The following is an 18,480-nucleotide window of genomic DNA, read 5'->3' on the forward strand; positions in this document are numbered from 1 at the left end:
AAGAATGGGAGAAACTCCCAAAATACAGGTGTGCCAAGCTTGTAGCTGTCACGTCACACCTGGACTCCATCACTTCACTGATAACCTCCCCTATATCTGTCACTTCCTTAGTTCCATTCCCCAGGCAATATTGACTATGTGTTTCATGTCTATACACTACTCGTGTTTCTTTTATTGGTCTATGTTCCATTTATTATTAAACTCACCACCTGCACTTGTTTTCCGACTCCCAGTGTATACGTTACAGTAACGTCATACCCAAGAAGACTCAAGGCTGTAATCAAGGCTGTGCTTCAACAAAGTACAGAGTAAAGCGTCTGAATACTTATGGAAATGTGATATTTCAGTTGTTGTTTTTTTATATAGTTTTGCAAACATTTCTAAAAGCCTGTTTTTTCTTTGTCATCATGGGGTGTTGTGTGTGTAGATAAAAACATTTTTGAAATCAATTTTAAAATAAGGCTGTAACCTAACAAAATGTGGAAAAAGTCAAGGTGTCTTAATAATTTCCAAAGGTACTGTATATGAAGAAATGCTGTACACCTCATTAACAGTGTAGATAGGTAGATCTAAACTGAGTGTACAAACATTAGGAACACCTCCATGACATAGACTGACCAAGTCAATCCTAGGTGGATCCTTCTTAAAAGGCTGGAGGACAACCACAGAACATTTGAAATGGTTTTGTTATGTGTATCGAAAATGACATCTGAATCAATCGAAATGACAAGGTCTTTCACAACTCTGCGGCCATGCAGAGTAACTCCCGACAGCTCCGTATGGATTATCTTTCTTAGCCTAAAATCGAAAACTCTAACAAGGGTGTGGCCTGGGGTGATATTTCAAGATACAGAGGATAAATTGCTGTCTCAAAATATATTCTAAGGTCAATGTCTTAGGAAAACATTTGTGAGGTTCTCCTATCTAATAGGCATTCAGCGAACAGAATCAGGACCCATGGTTAAACATTTCTCAAGGTCCACTCCTGAATCTGAATCAATGTAAAAATATATATATATTATTTGTATCAGTAGGCTTTATCTTTATCTAAGTGATGGTTGAACTGGGAACTTCTGTGAAAAGTTATGTGCAAAAGGCTCAATTTTTCCATTCTTTAGCAGCCAACAGCTGACTAGTTTTCACCATTTGGTTTCAATGGCTACCAGCCTTCACCAGCATGAGTGTCACACCCTGACCATAGTTTGCTTTGTATGTTCTATGTTTTGTTTGGTCAGGGTGTGATCTGAGGGGCATTCTATGTTGGATGTCTTGTTTGTCTGTTTCTGTGTTTGGGCCTGATATGGTTCTCAATCAGAGGCAGGTGTTAGTCTTTGTCTCTGATTGGGAGCCATATTTAGGTAGCCTGTTTTGTGTTGGGTTTTACATTTACATTACATTTAAGTCATTTAGCAGACGCTCTTATCCAGGTGTTGAAGCACATTATCTAGTGCGTTTATCACAGTCAACACATGCATATTTTTTTAATTTTAATTAGCTTTAAACATGAAAGATTTTCTCTCAGCTTCATGGCAAAATGTGTAGAATAGCATAAGATTAGCTATAAAACTGCAAATGTTCCTCTTTGCCCCATGGCACAATGTGTAGAATTGCAGGAAGTTAGTTGTTTTCCCCCATCATAAAGAAATATAATTTGAAGGTAACAATGCACATTATTACTGGGTCATGTTGGGCCTTGGATCTTATTGTGTCTGCACCCAAGTCATCATGTAGGTCAAGTGATCATCTTATATTAGAGGGCTTCTGGTGTGGAATGGAGTGCTTTACCGTGGAGTGTCTGTAAGAACACTACCCTCCGAGCACACTATGTAATTTCAGCATGGATAATTGGGTAATAATGGTTGTGACTTAGATTTGATTACAACCTATGTTCATCCACTCAAAAAGACAGCCAAAAGTTAGTTGAATTTCCAATGTGTTATCACTATGCTTTCAATCATCTAAAAGCACAACCGAATTCCAATGGAAAAACAAACATCTAAGTTAAAGAATAAGACTAAATAAATCAAACTTTAAATGCACTATCAATAAAGTGTTGATTTGATTTAGTCCTATTATTTAACTTAGATTTTGGTTGAGATGGTGATATGAATCCAACATATCAATGATTAATTTGTAGACATGCTAGAATTAAAGCCAGACTAAGTCAGTAGCACAGATGTAACTATCCAAGACATCCATACTGCTGGGTGTCAATCTGGCGTAGAATATAGGTAAGATCCCATTCAGGGATAAAGCTCTCTTTGCTCAGAAAGTTAGTGAGATGTCTTGGATTCAGGTAAGGGGACCTCTATAGCTTCTTTTCATTCGTCAGGAACAATGCCCTCTTGTAGAGATAAGTTAAGAACGCCAGCCAGTAGTCCACACTCAATTCATTTGCAAACTCCTTTATTAGCAAACCCCGTTAAGCCTTTCAGGTTTTCACCTTCTGTAGCTTTTTGTAGACTTCCCAGGGTTGGACCGTTGGAGCAGGACATGCTGGTAAAAAGGAGGGCAGCAGTGCTGGGTTGATGGGTGGTAGGGACTGTTTTACTTTTGATAGTGTTTTGTTTATTTAATTTGCTGTACCATGCCTATCGTCTGGTCTAAGACCCTCTTTGTGGAAGGTTTGCTCAGTTTGGGAGAGGATGGCTAAGTCTTTGATGTTCTTATGCCACTTGGCATAATGAAACAACATTCACTGTTACTTAACTACTGTATTGTTTAGTCTATATTATATTATATTAATTTAAAAATTAATTCTAGAATATAATAATGCTTCTATAATTGCCTCTGAGTTGCACAAAATATATAGGCTGTTCTTTAAATGAGTCACATTATACAGTAACACCATGCACTTTAGAAGATCATTTCAATTGCCCTCCATTCAACAACAGGCATGATTCACCAGTTGTATTTCTCGGAATGAGAAGGCAACATGGTTTTGATGCCTCCCAGTGGAGGATTAGAGCAAACATTTTTTGCACTTCCCATCTCTCACAAGGTGAAACTGCAATGTCCACTGGCAATGATACCTCATACCCAGATATTAGACTACCAGTAAAGTGTGATGGAGGGGCTTGAAAACACACATGGCTCTTATTTATCTCCAGTGTAGAAAACTCTCATTCCCATTTTATGTCCAAATTATTACAAACACCCCCTGCAAATAGAGATAAAATACAAAGCAATTATGTTAAAGGTGGGAATACTTCATATTTTGCTACAGCTTAACAATTGGCCAACTTGGCTCAGAGAAAGTATTGCATATATCCCATACGCAAACACATGTTTTTGTTTCAGATCCCTGAACTACGACAGCCAATGCTTAGTAAGATCAGAATTACCTTCTATCTTTCAGGCTACATCAAGACATACCAAGGAGAACCCTAAAAAATAGAACAACCAACAAATTGCAGAAAATGTGTGACAGAATTAAAGCCTCTGTAGCTTTAGAAGTAGGCAGCAATAGCCACTCTTCATATTTATTATGGCAATTAAGAATACTTAAATTATGGGATATTTATAATGGAATACTGTATGTTAAATATATTTAAAATGACCTAAAACAACATATTGTGTAAAAGTGCTGAAGGCTGTGCCCAACAGAGTGATGATGATCTTGCATGGCATCAAAACATGTTCCAACATACACATACCAAGCCCACTTTTTCCAGTACTTGATAAAGAATTTAAGTAACCACTTATGTTACAAGAAACATGTGATATAACACATGACGTGTCATTCGTCCTCATTTACAAAGTCGCATTTTTTAAACCGGGGACAGTGGCTGTCTATGTGGCAAAGACACTATGAAACGTACAATAAATGTTTCAATAATTACTACCTCCATCTTTGAAAAATCAATGTAGCAACTCAGTTTTCCCCACCCTGCAGCCTGGCCAGCGTGAGTTGACAGTGACAGCAGCACGCTTGCGCAGTATGTCCACTGGCTCGGAGTCGGTGCTGAAGTTGGGCGGATGGAAGAAAAACACCGCCGATGGAGATTATAAGGCAGGATGCATCTTTACTGTGCGATTTAACAAGCATCAACATAAAACACGTATAAATGAACCACTACAGAATACTGACAACCAGAATTAAAAGGGTAAGATTATGCATATTCTTCATTCGTCTGTTTAAATGTCCCACGAGCTAGCACTAGCCATGCTAGTCTCATAGCTAGCTCTTCATAGCTCTTCTTCGCAGCACAGAAAATGAGAGAACGGTCGAATGTTAGCTAGCTATACAGAAATTGGGGGTTATTCTTATTTTTGTTGATGCGACAATAAGGCACTGTCGTAGTTTTCTATTAGTTTTGCATTATCATGCGGTGTCTTGCCAAGCAGAATCAGATTGTCTTTGCAGCTAACGTTACATGCAATGTTTGAGCTAGCTTGTTAGTGCAGAATCACAGCTGCAGATGCTTCGAATCACAGAGAACCACGCACAACACCCCAGGAGCTGCAGGCAAGGACAGCTATGATGCGAATGTTTTAGCAAATTATGGCAAGCATGTGATATGCTGTTAAGTGTATTTAGTTAGCTAGTTCTAAAATGTACGATTTTACCACTGTTCACTAGCTAACTATGTCATACATTTCAATTGGCAGCGAGTCAGTTTACTTGGTATGGCTGAACTAGGCTACCGCTCCAGCCTGCCGTTTTCCATACGGAATATAAGGGGAGAATCTCAATTGGTTGTGAAGAGGGAACTTGGAAACATTAGAAGTCATTAGAAATGACTCCTCCACTAGCACATCATCAGGCAAATGACCTTTACAGAGGTGGAATGCCAAACTACATGTGTAAAGTGGTAAAAAATAAATGCGGAGGTGTGCTAGACATTTTATTAGATAAAACAAACCATAAGTAGCATATACTTTTTAAATGTCTATATGCTTTTCTCCTTAGAGGAAACAGCTGGCACTGTTTCCGCATGCTAACATTTTAGCATTTGTGACACAAATCCAATTTAATTCATGGGACCAATATTAGCATTTTTTTCATGTATTACATTTACATTTACATTTAAGTCATTTAGCAGACGCTCTTATCCAGAGCGACTTACAAATTGGTATCATGTCCAAATCACCCAAAAGTACACTAAATGACCAAAAGTATGTAGAAACCTGCTCTTCGAACATCTCATTCCAAAATCATGTGCATTAATATGGAATTGGTCCCCAAATTGCTGCTATAAAAGCTTCCACTTGTCTGAGAATGCTTTCCACTAGATGTTGGAACATTGCTGCAGGGACTTGCTTCCATTCAGCCGCAAGAGCATTAGTGAGGTTGGGCACTGATGTTGGGCGATTAGGCCTGGCTTTCCAATTCATCCCAAATGTGTTTGATGGTCTTCCACACCGATCTCAACAAACCAATTATGTATGGACCTCACTTTGTCATGCTGAAACAGGAAAGGGCCTTCCCCAAACTTTTGTCACAATGTTGGAAGCACAGAATCGTCTAGAATGTCATTGTATGCTGTAGTGTTAAGATTTCCCTTCGCTGGAACTAAGGGGCCTAGCACGAACCATGAGAAACCGCCCCAGACCATTATTCCTCCTCCACCAAACTGTACACTTGGCACAATGTTTTGGGGCAGGTAGTGTTCTCCTGGCATCCCCCAAACTGAGATCTGTCAAACGGACTGCCAGATGATGAAGCGTGATTCATCAATCCAGAGAACACGTTTTCACTGCTCCAGAGACCAATGACAGCGAGCTTTACACCACACCAGCCGACGCTTGGCATTGTGCATGGTAATCTTAGGCTTGTGTGTGGCTGCTCAGCCATGGAAACCACGGCTCCTAGACAATTCACAATAACAGCACTTAGTTGACCGGGGCAGCTCTAGCAGGGTAGAAATCTGACTGACTTGTTGCAAAGGTGACATCCTATGAAGGTGCCATGTTGAATTCACTGAGCATTTCAGTGAGGCCATTCTACTGTCAAAGAGGTCCATACAGAAATGGTTTGTTGAGATCGTTTTGGAAAACCATTTAACACATTTGGGATGATATAATATGTGTATCTTACGTTGATTGTGAAGCTCCTGAGTGGCACAGTGGACTAAGGAACTGCATCTCAGTGCTATAGACACCCTTGTTTGATTCCAGGCTGTATCACAACGGCCATGATTGCGAGTCCCATGGGTTGGCGCACAATTGGCCCAGCGTCATCCGGGTTTGGCCGGTGTAGGCCGTCATTGTAAATAGTAATTTGATCTTAACTGACTTGCCTAGTATAATTTAGGTGAAGTATCTCTTTAACAAATTGACAATTGAATTAGATAGAGCACTAGCCTAATCTTTGTATCGGAGCCATTATGTCGACTGTGACCGCTTGGGCAGCGACATTGAGGCTACCTCCATTTTTTGAAAGTAGATTTGTGCATTTGAAAAAAAGCATAAAGCTAATATTAGTGATTTACCTGCAGTGCTGGAAACCTGAAACAAATCTTCTGTATCAGTCATTTACTGTGGCCACTAGATGTCGGTAATATAGCTCAAAGCCATTTACTATCTAGGCAAACCAATTTAAAGAAGGCAATGCTATGATCATTGACTGATCAAACCATAAGAATTAGAGGTTGACCGATTATGATTTTTTTAATGCCGATTATTGGGGGACCAAAAAAGCCGATACCTATTAATCGGACGATTTACTTTTTTTTTTTTTATTCGTCATAATGACAATTACAACAATACTGAATGAACACTTATTTTAACTTAATATAATACATCAATTAAATCTATTTAGCCTCAAGTAAATAATGAAACATGTTCAATTTGGTTTAAATAATGCAAAAACAAAGTGTTGAAGTGCAATATGCGCTAACGTTTCAGTTCCTTGCTCAGAACATATGAAAGCTGGTGGTTCCTTTTAACATGAGTCTTCAATATTCCCAGGTAAGAAGTTTTAGGTTGTAGTTATTATAGGAATTATAGGACTATTTCCCTCTACCATTTGTATTTCATTAACCTTTGACTATTGGATGTTCTTATAGGCACTTTAGTATTGCCAGTGTAACACTATAGCTTCCGTCCCTCTCCTCGCTCCTCCCTGGGTTCGAACCAGCAACACAACGACAACAGCCACCATCGAGGCAGCGTTACCCATGCAGAGCATGGGGAACAACAACTAGAAGGCTCAGAGCGAGTGGCGTTTGAAACGCTATTAGCGCGCGCTAACTAGCTAGCCATTTCACTTCGCTTACACCAGCCTCATCTCGGGAGTTGATAGGCTTGAAGTCATAAACAGCTCAAAGCTTGACGCACAACGAAGAGCTGCTGGCAAAACGCACAAAAGTCCTGTTTGAATGAATGTTTACGCGCCTGCGTCTGCCTACCACCGCTCAGTCAGATGCTTAGATACTTGTATGGTCAGTCAGATTATATGCAATGCAGGACACGCTAGATAAAATCTGGTAATATCACCAACCATGTGTAGTTAACTAGTGATTACGATTAATTATTTTTCATAAGATTAGTTTAATGCTAGCTAGCATCTTACCTTGGCTTACTGCATTTGCGTAACAGGCAGTCTCCTTGTGGAGTGCAACGAGAGAGAGGCAGGTCGTTATTGCATTGGACTAGTTAACTGTAAGATTGCAAGATTGGATCCCCCGAGCTGACAAGGTGAAAATCTGTCGTTCTACCCCTGAACAAGGCAGTTAACCCACCTTTCCTAGGACGTCATTGAAAATAAGAATGTGTTCTTAACTGACTTGCCTAGTTAAATAAAGGTATTTAAAAAATCGGCACCCAAAAATACCGATTTCCGATTGTTTGAAAACTTGAAATCGGCCATTCCGATTAGTCGGTCGACCTCTAAGAATCCCAACACAGTTAACTACTTTAAAATGATGGCAATGTCCATGCTAAAATTAATTATATCCATCTAGAGTCCTATATATATCTCAATGGTATTGACACTCCTACAATATAGCGACTCCGTTTCTGCGCCACAGAGGATAGGACGGAGGAGCCAAGGAGAGGACCGCCTATGGCATTTTCTCAATTGGGCATAAGTCCATCACACAAACAGCCATGATGTAAAATTGCCATGCATTCATTCCAGTCTAGCTATTTAATTGACAGTACTGTTGTGATGATTGACTATACCGTGTCAATTTCCTGGGAATGTCAACCTGATCATGAAAAATAAAATGTATTTTTTTTTAAATATTTAAAAAAATAAAGATCCTTCATGTCTAAATGTTGGAGTACAGGCTTTATTTGACCAGTTAAAGTAGAAAAACTGCATGCATTTTGGACATTACGAAGTAGGAGGCCAAGTCTCAAATGCATTTTTTTCAGTCAGTCATATTTCATGGCTTGCCTGAAAGGGCTCCCAGAGCTTGTTTTTCCACTCACAGCTATCCACCAGTGTTTATGAAGTTGAGATGTTAATGAAGTAGGGCTGACCCCATCTAGTCGATTGTTTTAGTTGATAGGCTATTGGTCAACAGATTTAAAAAATGAAATAATAATAATAATTACATTAAATTGTAGAATAGACACACTTTTTTTTCATGGCACATGAGACCCCAGCCTTATTTGTGCTTGGATGGCACAGTCCATCACTCTAAGACTGGCATCTGACAAGTAAGACAGTATTTGCCTTGGCACGCCAAGCAACTTGATAAAGTTGATAAAATAAGTGAAATTGCATTTGTTTTCAAAAAATAGCTACTGCTTTGGACATGACACCTTTTGTAAGTGTATTCCTTAGGCCTACAGTATGTGTGAAGATAATGTGTCTTTGAAATGTCAGGTCAAGTAGAAGGGGATGCACAAGTTGTGTCTAATGCGCTCTCTCCCACCAATTCATGCGCACCAATTCAATTTCATTGTGTGAATTGTATGCTCTTTGATTGTTAGTCTATCAATTCCTCATCACCAGTAGTACATTTACTCTTAATCCCCATTTCCAATCTACAATGTTTGTTTGGTTAGGGTCATTTCTGTTAATGCATTCATTATTTTATTATACCAGTATTTTGCGGTTCTCATTGTCTGAGTGGACATGTTTTTTTGCAGAGCTCACAACCTAAGCTACACTTGTGATGAACAAGTTTTAGTTTATTTCATTCCATTTACTCATTGTCTTTTGTTTGATGCGCTCTTATCAGTGTTGAGCAAGGACACGCACCTGATGTATGCATAGAAGTAGGCATAGGCTACCTAGACTGCACGCAAATGTATAATTGTGCCCATTTGTGGATCTACTTTTACATTTAGCAGATGCTCTTATTCAGAGCGGTCCTCTATTGAGACTGAGGAGAGTCCTGGGGATGAGTCCTCTATTGAGACTGAGGAGAGTCCTGGGGATGAGTCCTCTGTTGGGACTGAGGAGAGGTCCTGGGGATGCGAGTCCTCTGTTTGGACTGAGGAGAGGTCCTGGGGATGCGAGTCCTCTGTTGGGACTGAGGAGAGGTCCTGGGGATGCGAGTCCTCTGTTGGGACTGAGGAGAGGTCCTGGGGATGCGAGTCCTCTGTTGGGACTGAGGAGAGGTCCTGGGGATGCGAGTCCTCTGTTGGGACTGAGGAGAGGTCCTGGGGATGCGAGTCCTCTGTTGGGACTGAGGAGAGGTCCTGGGGATGCGAGTCCTCTGTTGGGACTGAGGAGAGGTCCTGGGGATGCGAGTCCTCTGTTGGGACTGAGGAGAGGTCCTGGGGATGCGAGTCCTCTGTTGGGACTGAGGAGAGGTCCTGGGGATGCGAGTCCTCTGTTGGGACTGAGGAGAGGTCCTGGGGATGCGAGTCCTCTGTTGGGACTGAGGAGAGGTCCTGGGGATGCGAGTCCTCTGTTGGGACTGAGGAGAGGTCCTGGGGATGTGCAACAGCATGTTATTGTTAGTCGAACATTTTCTTATGCTACCGTTTGGGTAGGCCCACTCTTCACATACAGTACCAGTCAGAAGTTTGGACACACCTACTCATTCCAGGGTTTTTCTTTATTTGTACTATTTTCTACATTGTAGAATAATAGTGAAGACATTAAAACTATGAAATAACACTTATGGAATCATGTTGTAACCAAAAAAGTGTTAAACAAATTAAAATATATTTTCTATTTGAGATTCTTCAAAGTTGCAACCATGTGTCTTGATGACAGCTTTGCACACTCTTGGTATTCTCTCAACCAGCTTCATGAGGTAGTCGCCTGGAATGCATTTTAATTAACAGGTGTTCTTTGTGGAATTTCTTTCCTTCTTTATGCGTTTGAGCCAATCAGTTGGAATGGAGGAGAGGGTGCTGAAATAGCAGTGGGCCAGATTGGAGGAGAGGGTGCTGAAATAGCAGTGGGCCAGATTGGAGGAGAGGGTGCTGAAATAGTAGTGGGCCAGATTGGAGAGTACTATACAGAGGAACAGAAATAGCAGTGGGACAGATTGGAGGAGAGGGTGCTGAAATAGCAGTGGGCCAGATTGGAGGATAGGGTGCTGAAATAGCAGTGGGCCAGATTGGAGGGTACTATACAGAGGATCAGAAATAGCAGTGGGACAGATTGAAATTCCTAGGCCAGTAGACCCTTTTTCCTGACAGAGTATATGGAATAAAGTGTTTATTGTGAACCTCCTGATCATCTGTACCCTGCCTTGCTGAGGTCTGTCAGTGGCTCTCCCCAGGCAATGTTAGGAAGCAGATGAGAAAGGATCTCTGTAGTTGTCATGGATATGACCATCTAGACCTCTTCAGTCATGTGTTTGCAGTAGTTCTGCAGTACAGGCCCAGGCTATAGCTAGCCTAAAACTGTGAAACACAACTCGCATGTGAGAACAGTCACTTTTGAAAACTGTTAGACTATTGCCTCCATTATGCACAGTTTCATTTTTGGATGTGTCGAATAAGAGACCGACCAGGATTTGTGGTGGAGTTCATCAACACAGAGTGAAAAGTAGACCTAATGCAGGGGTGGCAAACTCAAATCCTGGAGGGCCATGTTTCCACTTTTTATTTAATTTTTAACCAATTAAGACTTAGGAACTCCCTTCACCTAGTAGTCTAACTAATCAATGACCTTAATTAATCAATCACCTGCAGACACATGGTCCTCCAGGAATTGAGTTTGACACTCCTGGCCTAATGGTCAAAGGTTAATATAAACCTACTATCTGTCTGTACAATATTACTATGCACTGTATTTCTGTTCTTTTTCTCAGATGGTATATTTTTGCTCCCCTTGCACGCAACACTGCAAATGGTCCACCCACTGAGTCCCTGAGCTCTGCTGAGACCCAGGGCGGAGACTGCTGTCCTCCTCATCCCTCCTCACCACCTGGCCCTCCATCAGTGATGGTGAGAACAACGATACTACTCTGTAGACACACCCTAGTGCAACCAACCATTTACCTCAGCGCCATGACTCTCCTGCCGTGTCTGTCTGTGGAAACAACTGACTAATTCTCATGGTAGGTTACTTAGGGCAGAGTTCCATGTCCTTATAGTAGTGAATGCGAATGCTAAGTTTCATCCTACATATATCTGTCCACCATTTAAGGAAATTCAGTATGCTCCTATTTGAATTCTCAATATTCTATTCAGCTGTATGCATCTGACAGACTACTATAAATTGCTCTGGAATAGTGTTTGCAGAATGGGTAGAAACTGGAGAGTGGCAGGAGGGCCGGCACCCTTGGAGGCTGCTTTAGGTCAGCCCTATTAATTAAGCCTACAGTACCCTGCTAAGCCTATTAACCCTATTAAGCCTACATTACCCTGCTAAGCCTATTAACCATATTAAGCCTACATTACCCTGCTAAGCCTATTAACCATATTAAGCCTACATTACCCTGCTAAGCCTATTGAGTCTACATTACACTGCTAAGCCTATTGAGTCTACATTACCCTGCTAAGCCTATTGAGTCTACATTACCCTGCTAAGCCTATTGAGTCTACATTACCCTGCTAAGCCTATTGAGTCTACATTACCCTGCTAAGCCTATTGAGTCTACATTACCCTGCTAGCCCAATTACGCCTATAGTGCCCTACTAACCATATTAAGCCAACATTAACCTACTAGCCCCGTTTTTAAGCCTTCATTACCTCAAATGTAAGATGCAGGCCTGGCTAGGATCACCAGCTGTTAATAATGAGTAAATTAGCTTTAGATTTAAAAAGATAATCATATTTGCCATTGAACAAAATAATTTGTGCTGCTATGAGTGACCAGTACTGAGAGCACACTATTAAGGAATGGCAACCACAAAATGCTTTCTGGATCTTCCCACTGAAACAACCAACCAAGGCCCATTGAGGGAGTAAGTCCAATATCCCTCCTCTGCTGTATTTTGTACTTAGAGCTGGGTGATATGGACAACAAATATACCCTTTTTTTGCGATAACTAGAATTCAGCAATCATTTACAATACCATTTTTTTTGGGTGGGGGGGGGGGTGCTTAAGCTGGGCAATATGGACAAAAAAATATATTGTGATAAAGGTTACTATTTGGCTCGATAAAAATGTAACGATATAACAATCAGTATTTTAATGGACCGTTACCTTACATTAGCGGCAGGGCTCAAGACAAAAGTTTTCAGTGCCAAGTAAGATAACAGATGGTAGCCTCAAAGTTAGCTATTTCATGTAACATATCCAGGGAAATCAGGATTTATGTTTCGATGTGCAATCTGTCAAAAATAGGATCCAGAATTAGAATATTAAATTTCTGGTTGTATAGAGAATTTGCCAACCTCTTTGTCGTTATTGGCCTAAAGGTTGTTTTATTCACCACCTGAAGAAGGGGGAACTCAACACTTATCTAGACTGCTAACTCTGAATATGATATTGTTGCTGTATAGACATGTAGGCTAATTGATTAATCAATCAGTAAATGTAGGCTAATGTCCTACAAAAACGTTGTAGGACTGCATCTCTCCCTACACTGTGTGCACAAGGGGAGGGGGAGTGAGAGTAGCTCTCACACAGCAGCCAACAGCGAAACAGGCACAGGCAGAGACTCTCATAGCAGGAATCAACATAATGCAGAAGTTATTACTTTTGACCAAATAATGGTTTTCGAAAAATCTATAAGAATGTTGTGTACGAAAATCAATCAAACGTTTGCAACGTACTCAAAATGAGGAAGGCAATGTTAGTGTCGGTAATTTCTCTATATATATATAGCAAGATCAAAGACAGTACATTTCCCAAATGGCTAATGAAATATAAATTCTCATCACTGTAGTTTGACAGTAGAAATACAGTAAAAAATTAATCCTGGCCAAAATGTAATGGAGTTGCAGAATGAAAAGGAGGTTCTTTGGCTAAGCCTATATTTGTGTTTCCACATGGAGAGTTTATTTGCATTTCTTTTCAGTGGCGTGGACGTGTCCCCAGCTAGAACAAAGGTGTTTGTCACTGTATTTTGCATCAATGTGCATGTTTTCCACCGGTGGAAGGTGAATAACCGATGGCTGCTCAAGTGGTCAACTCAGGATTTGCATATTTGGCCTGTTGGTCCATGTATCATCATGGATGTTAAAGTTTAGGCTACTCAGAGAGACAGGAAACCTCCTCACTGATCATTGATAGTGTTCATAAATAAGGAGCAAAAGTTACATGATGACTTTGCAGGTAAGATGATCCTTTATTTAATAGTTTTTGGATTCAAATGAGGGCAGAGAGGAAATGTATTTTTAAAGGTTAGCCTAAATATATAATCTCTATTACTACTTGGGCTCGTGCTCCACACCCAGATTATGATTATTATAATTATAATCTGTTCTTTGGGATTGATTTGAAACCAGCATTATTGTACCATTCAGCACCAGGATGTTAATAATAGTGGTGATTGTACCAGAATGTTTTCATTGTTGGCTCACGTCTTTTTACGTTTGCTCGTCTTATTTACTAGGGATGTTCCCAATAGGCTCCTAATTGTTTTTGGTTGTTTGACCGAATGTGCTTGATAGGAAGTAAAACATTTGACTTTGTATCCTACTTATTTTGGCTCTAACAATGGAGATATTCAAATCAAATTGTATTTGTCACATGCGCCGAATACAACAGGTGTAGGTAGACCTTACCGTGAAATGCTTACTTAAAATCCCTTAACCAACGATGCAGTTCAAGAAATAGAGTATAAAAAAAATATTTACTAAATAAACTAATGTAAAAAAAATCAAGAATCAATCAAGAAGTAACACAATAAATGTACATAACAATTACAAGGCTATATACAGGTGGTACCGGTACCAAGTCAATGTGCGGGGGTACAGGTTAGTGGAGGTAATTTGTAAAGTGACTATGCATAGATGATAAACAGCGAGTCGCAGCAATGTAAAAACAATTGGGGGGGGGGGGTCAGTCAATGTAAATAGTCTGGGTGGATTCATATTTGAGCAGTCTTATGGCTTGGGGGTAGAAGCTGTTAAGAAGCCTTTTGATTCTAGACTTGGTGCTCCGGTACCACTTGCCATGAGGTAGCCCATAGAACAGTCTATGACTTTGGGGACTGGAGTTGTTAACTTTTTGGGCTTCCTCTGACACTGCCTAGTATATATGTCCTGGATGTCAGGAAGCTTGCCCCCAGTGATGTACAGGGCCATACGCACTACCCTCTGTAGTGCCTTAGTCAGATGCCGAGCAGTTGTAATCCTAGGCGGTGATGCAACCGGTCAGGATGCTCTCGATGGTTCAGCTGTAGACCTTTGGGACTCATGCCAAGTCTTTTCAGTCTCCTGAGGAGGAATAGGTTTTGTTGTGCCCTCTTCACAGCTGTCTTGGTGTGTTTGGACCAACTTAGTTTGTTGGTGATGTGGACACCAAGGAACTTGAAACTCTTGACCTGCTCCACTACAACCCTGACGATGTTAATGTTCGGCCCTCCTTTTCCTATAGTCCACGATCAGCTCCTTCGTCTTGGTCACATTGAGAGCGAGGTTGTTGTCCTGGCACCACACTGCCAGGTCTCATCGTCGTCGGTGATCAGGCCTACCACTGTTGTGTCGTCAGCAAATTGAATGATGGTGTTGGAGTCGTGCTTGGCCATGCAGTCGTGGGTGAACAGGGAGTACAGGAGGGGACTAAGCCCAAGTGTTAAGGACCAGCGTGGCAGATGTGTTGTTACCTACCCTTACCACCTGGGGGCGGCCCGTCAGGAAGTCCAGGATCAAGTTGCAAATGGAGGTGTTTAGTCCCAGGATCCTTAGCGATGAGCTTTGTGGGCACTATGGTGTTGAACGCTGAGCTGTAGTCCATTTCACACAGCTATTGCGCTGCAACCTTTTAGGCTAGCTTGTTTTCTTCCCCATTACTCACATATAGGCCTAGTAGGCTATAGAGCCCTCAAACTACACCTTGGAATTCAAAGCCAGTTCCACTGCATTTTTTTCCCATTGTTCCCCTCTAATCAGGGTCTGATTTAGACCTGGGACACCAGGTGGATGCAATTCATTATCAGGTTGGCTCCGGACTTCGTAGGGTAAGTTTTGAAAACCCTTTCTCCACATATAGACCTAGTAAGCTATAGACCTTCTAGTCACATACAGGCCGTGTAAGCTATATAACCTTTACTCACATATAGACCTAGTAGGCTATACACCCTTTACTCACATATAGACCTAGTAGGCTATACACCCTTTACTCACATATAGACCTAGTAGGCTATACACCCTTTACTCACATATAGACCTAGTAGGCTATATAACCTTTACTCACATATACACCTAGTAGGCTATATAACCTTTACTCACATATAGACCTAGTAGGCTATATAACCTTTACTCACATATACGCCTTGTAGGCTATACACCCTTTACTCACTTGTAGGCTATATAACCTTTACTCACATGTAGGCTATATAACCTTTACTCACATATAGACCTAGTAGGCTATACACCCTTTACTCACATATACACCTAGTAGGCTATACACCCTTTACTCACTTGTAGGCTATATAACCTTTACTCACATGCAGACCTAGTAGGCTATATAACCTTTACTCACATATACACCTAGTAGGCTATACACCCTTTACTCACTTGTAGGCTATATAACCTTTACTCACATGTAGGCCTTGTAGGCTATATAACCTCTACTCACATGTAGGCCTTGTAGGTTATATACCCTTTACTCACATATAGACCTAGTAGGCTATACACCCTTTACTCACATATAGACCTAGTAGACTATACACCCTTTACTCACATATAGACCTAGTAGGCTATACACCCTTTACTCACATATAGACCTAGTAGGCTATACACCCTTTACTCACATATAGACCTAGTAGGCTATATAACTTTTACTCATATATACACCTAGTAGGCTATACACCATTTACTCACTTGTAGGCTATATAACCTTTACTCACATGTAGGCTATATAACCTTTACTCACATGTAGGCTATATAACCTTTACTCACATATACACCTAGTAGGCTATACACCCTTTACTCACTTGTAGGCTATATAACCTTTACTCACATGTAGGCCTTGTAGGCTATATAACCTTTACTCACATGTAGGCCTTGTAGGCTATATAACCTTTACTCACATATAGACCTAGTAGGCTATACACCCTTTACTCACATATAGACCTAGTAGGCTATATAACCTTTACTCACATATACGCCTTGTAGGCTATACACCCTTTACTAACTTGTAGGCTATACACCCTTTACTAACTTGTAGGCTATATAACCTTTACTCACATGTAGGCCTTGTAGGCTATATAACCTTTACTCACATGTAGGCCTTGTAGGCTATATAACCTTTACTCACATGTAGGCCTTGTAGGCTATATAACCTTTACTCACATATAGACCTAGTAGGCTATATAACCTTTACTCACATGCAGGCTTAGTAAACTCTAGACAGTACCTCCTTGTCATTGTGGAAGTACAGAACATTATTCTTTGCTCATGGTCATGTCTTTGCATGTGGAGGTAGTGTCAATGATATACTTACATTCTTATACTTACTTGCCTAGTGTAATTTAGGTGAACAGCCTGGAAAGCCTGGATTCGAACCAGGGACTGTAGTGGCGCCTCTTGCACTGAGATGCAGTGCCTTAGACCGTTGTGTATCTACTTAACTGTACTGGAATGCTTAAAAGGCCGCTAAAATGTTCAATATCGGTTATCGGTATCCGGGGGGGGGGGTTTGGCAAGGAAAATATTGGATATCAGTATCGGCCAAAAATGTGATATCAGTGCATCACTATCAATAACCAATGTTGTGATATTCATCCATCTATGAGGAAGATAGGATTGTCCCTAACCAACTTGTTTGGGTTTCCTCCACAGCCCCGAAGTTTAAGCGGAGTTGACATGAGAAAACGGCAGCAGCCACACATTGAAGGACGTCCCCAGGCGCCTGGCCACCCACGACCCAACAACTGCTGCATGTGCTGGTGTGGTTGTTGTAAATGCCTCTGGTACGTCAAACCTCCTTTTCTGGTTTCTGTCCCCATGTCTCCTCCATTTTCAATTGGTCATGCTTCTCCAAATAACCTGAAGTCCCTGCTATAGACTGAATAAGAAACATTACTTTCATGACCACATCCCTTTCAACCTCTCTAAAAATGTTTTGATATAAGTGGGGGAAGAGTAGTGTAAACTAGAGTTGTCCCCCCTTTAAGTCAAAATGACCAATATTCATACATTATTGCCTTTATCCACCCAGTATTTAGGCCAATCACATTGTGTAGAGATCAAGGTAATGAATGCCGAAATACTGTAGGTATTTTTCCCCTCAGTGTTTTCAGTACTATGGGTGCATAAACAATGTTTCAGACCAATTATCTGCTGCATGGGGAAAGAATTTAATAAGACACTCCCATATACTACTGCTTACTAGGGCTGGGAATTGCCAGGGCCCTCACGATACGATATTATCGCTCTACTTAGGTGCCGATACGATACTGTATTTATTGCGACTCACGGTACTGTATGTATTGTTATTCATACGATATTATAGGTTGCGACTTTTACGATTCTATGTACAGTACCAGTCAAAAGTTTAACTATTTTCTACATTGTAGAATAATAGTGAAGAGTATGAAATAACACATATGGAATCATATAGTAGCCAAAAAAAGTGTTAAATCAAATCAAATCAAATTTATTTATATAGCCCTTCGTACATCAGCTGATATCTCAAAGTGCTGTACAGAAACCCAGCCTAAAACCCCAAACAGCAAACGATGCAGGTGTAAAAGCACGGTGGCTAGGAAAAACTCCCTAGAAAGGCCAAAACCTAGGAAGAAACCTAGAGAGGAACCGGGCTATGTGGGGTGGCCAGTCCTCTTCTGGCTGTGCCGGGTAGAGATTATAACAGAACATGACCAAGATGTTCAAATGTTCATAAATGACCAGCATGGTCAAATAATAATAAGGCAGAACAGTTGAACCTGGAGCAGCAGCACAGTCAGGTGGACTGGGGACAGCAAGGAGCCATCATGTCAGGTAGTCCTGGGACACGGTCCTAGGGCTCAGGTCCTCCGAGAGAGAGAAAGAAAGAGAG

General features: G+C 41.0%; 1 protein-coding gene across 3 annotated transcripts in view; it reads left to right on the top strand.

Annotated features, from left to right (window-relative positions):
• The first annotated feature begins 3,924 nt into the window (after nucleotides 1–3,924).
• The window catches only part of LOC124038620 (regulator of G-protein signaling 17-like), a 30,389-nt gene continuing 15,833 nt past the window's right edge, over nucleotides 3,925–18,480 (top strand). For 2 of the 3 annotated variants that reach the window (XM_046354688.1, XM_046354687.1), the window contains exons 1-3: nucleotides 3,926–4,106; nucleotides 11,172–11,307; nucleotides 17,262–17,392. In XM_046354688.1, the coding sequence (XP_046210644.1) occupies nucleotides 11,305–11,307; nucleotides 17,262–17,392 (134 nt within the window). In that variant the 5' untranslated portion in view covers nucleotides 3,926–4,106; nucleotides 11,172–11,304. Of the gene's footprint in view, nucleotides 4,107–11,171; nucleotides 11,421–17,261; nucleotides 17,393–18,480 lie in introns of all 3 variants that reach the window. The other variant, XM_046354689.1, reaches the window with a different exon arrangement.

Source organism: Oncorhynchus gorbuscha, linkage group LG06 (assembly GCF_021184085.1).
Source record: "Oncorhynchus gorbuscha isolate QuinsamMale2020 ecotype Even-year linkage group LG06, OgorEven_v1.0, whole genome shotgun sequence".
In the NCBI taxonomy this organism is placed as follows: Eukaryota; Metazoa; Chordata; class Actinopteri; order Salmoniformes; family Salmonidae; genus Oncorhynchus; species Oncorhynchus gorbuscha.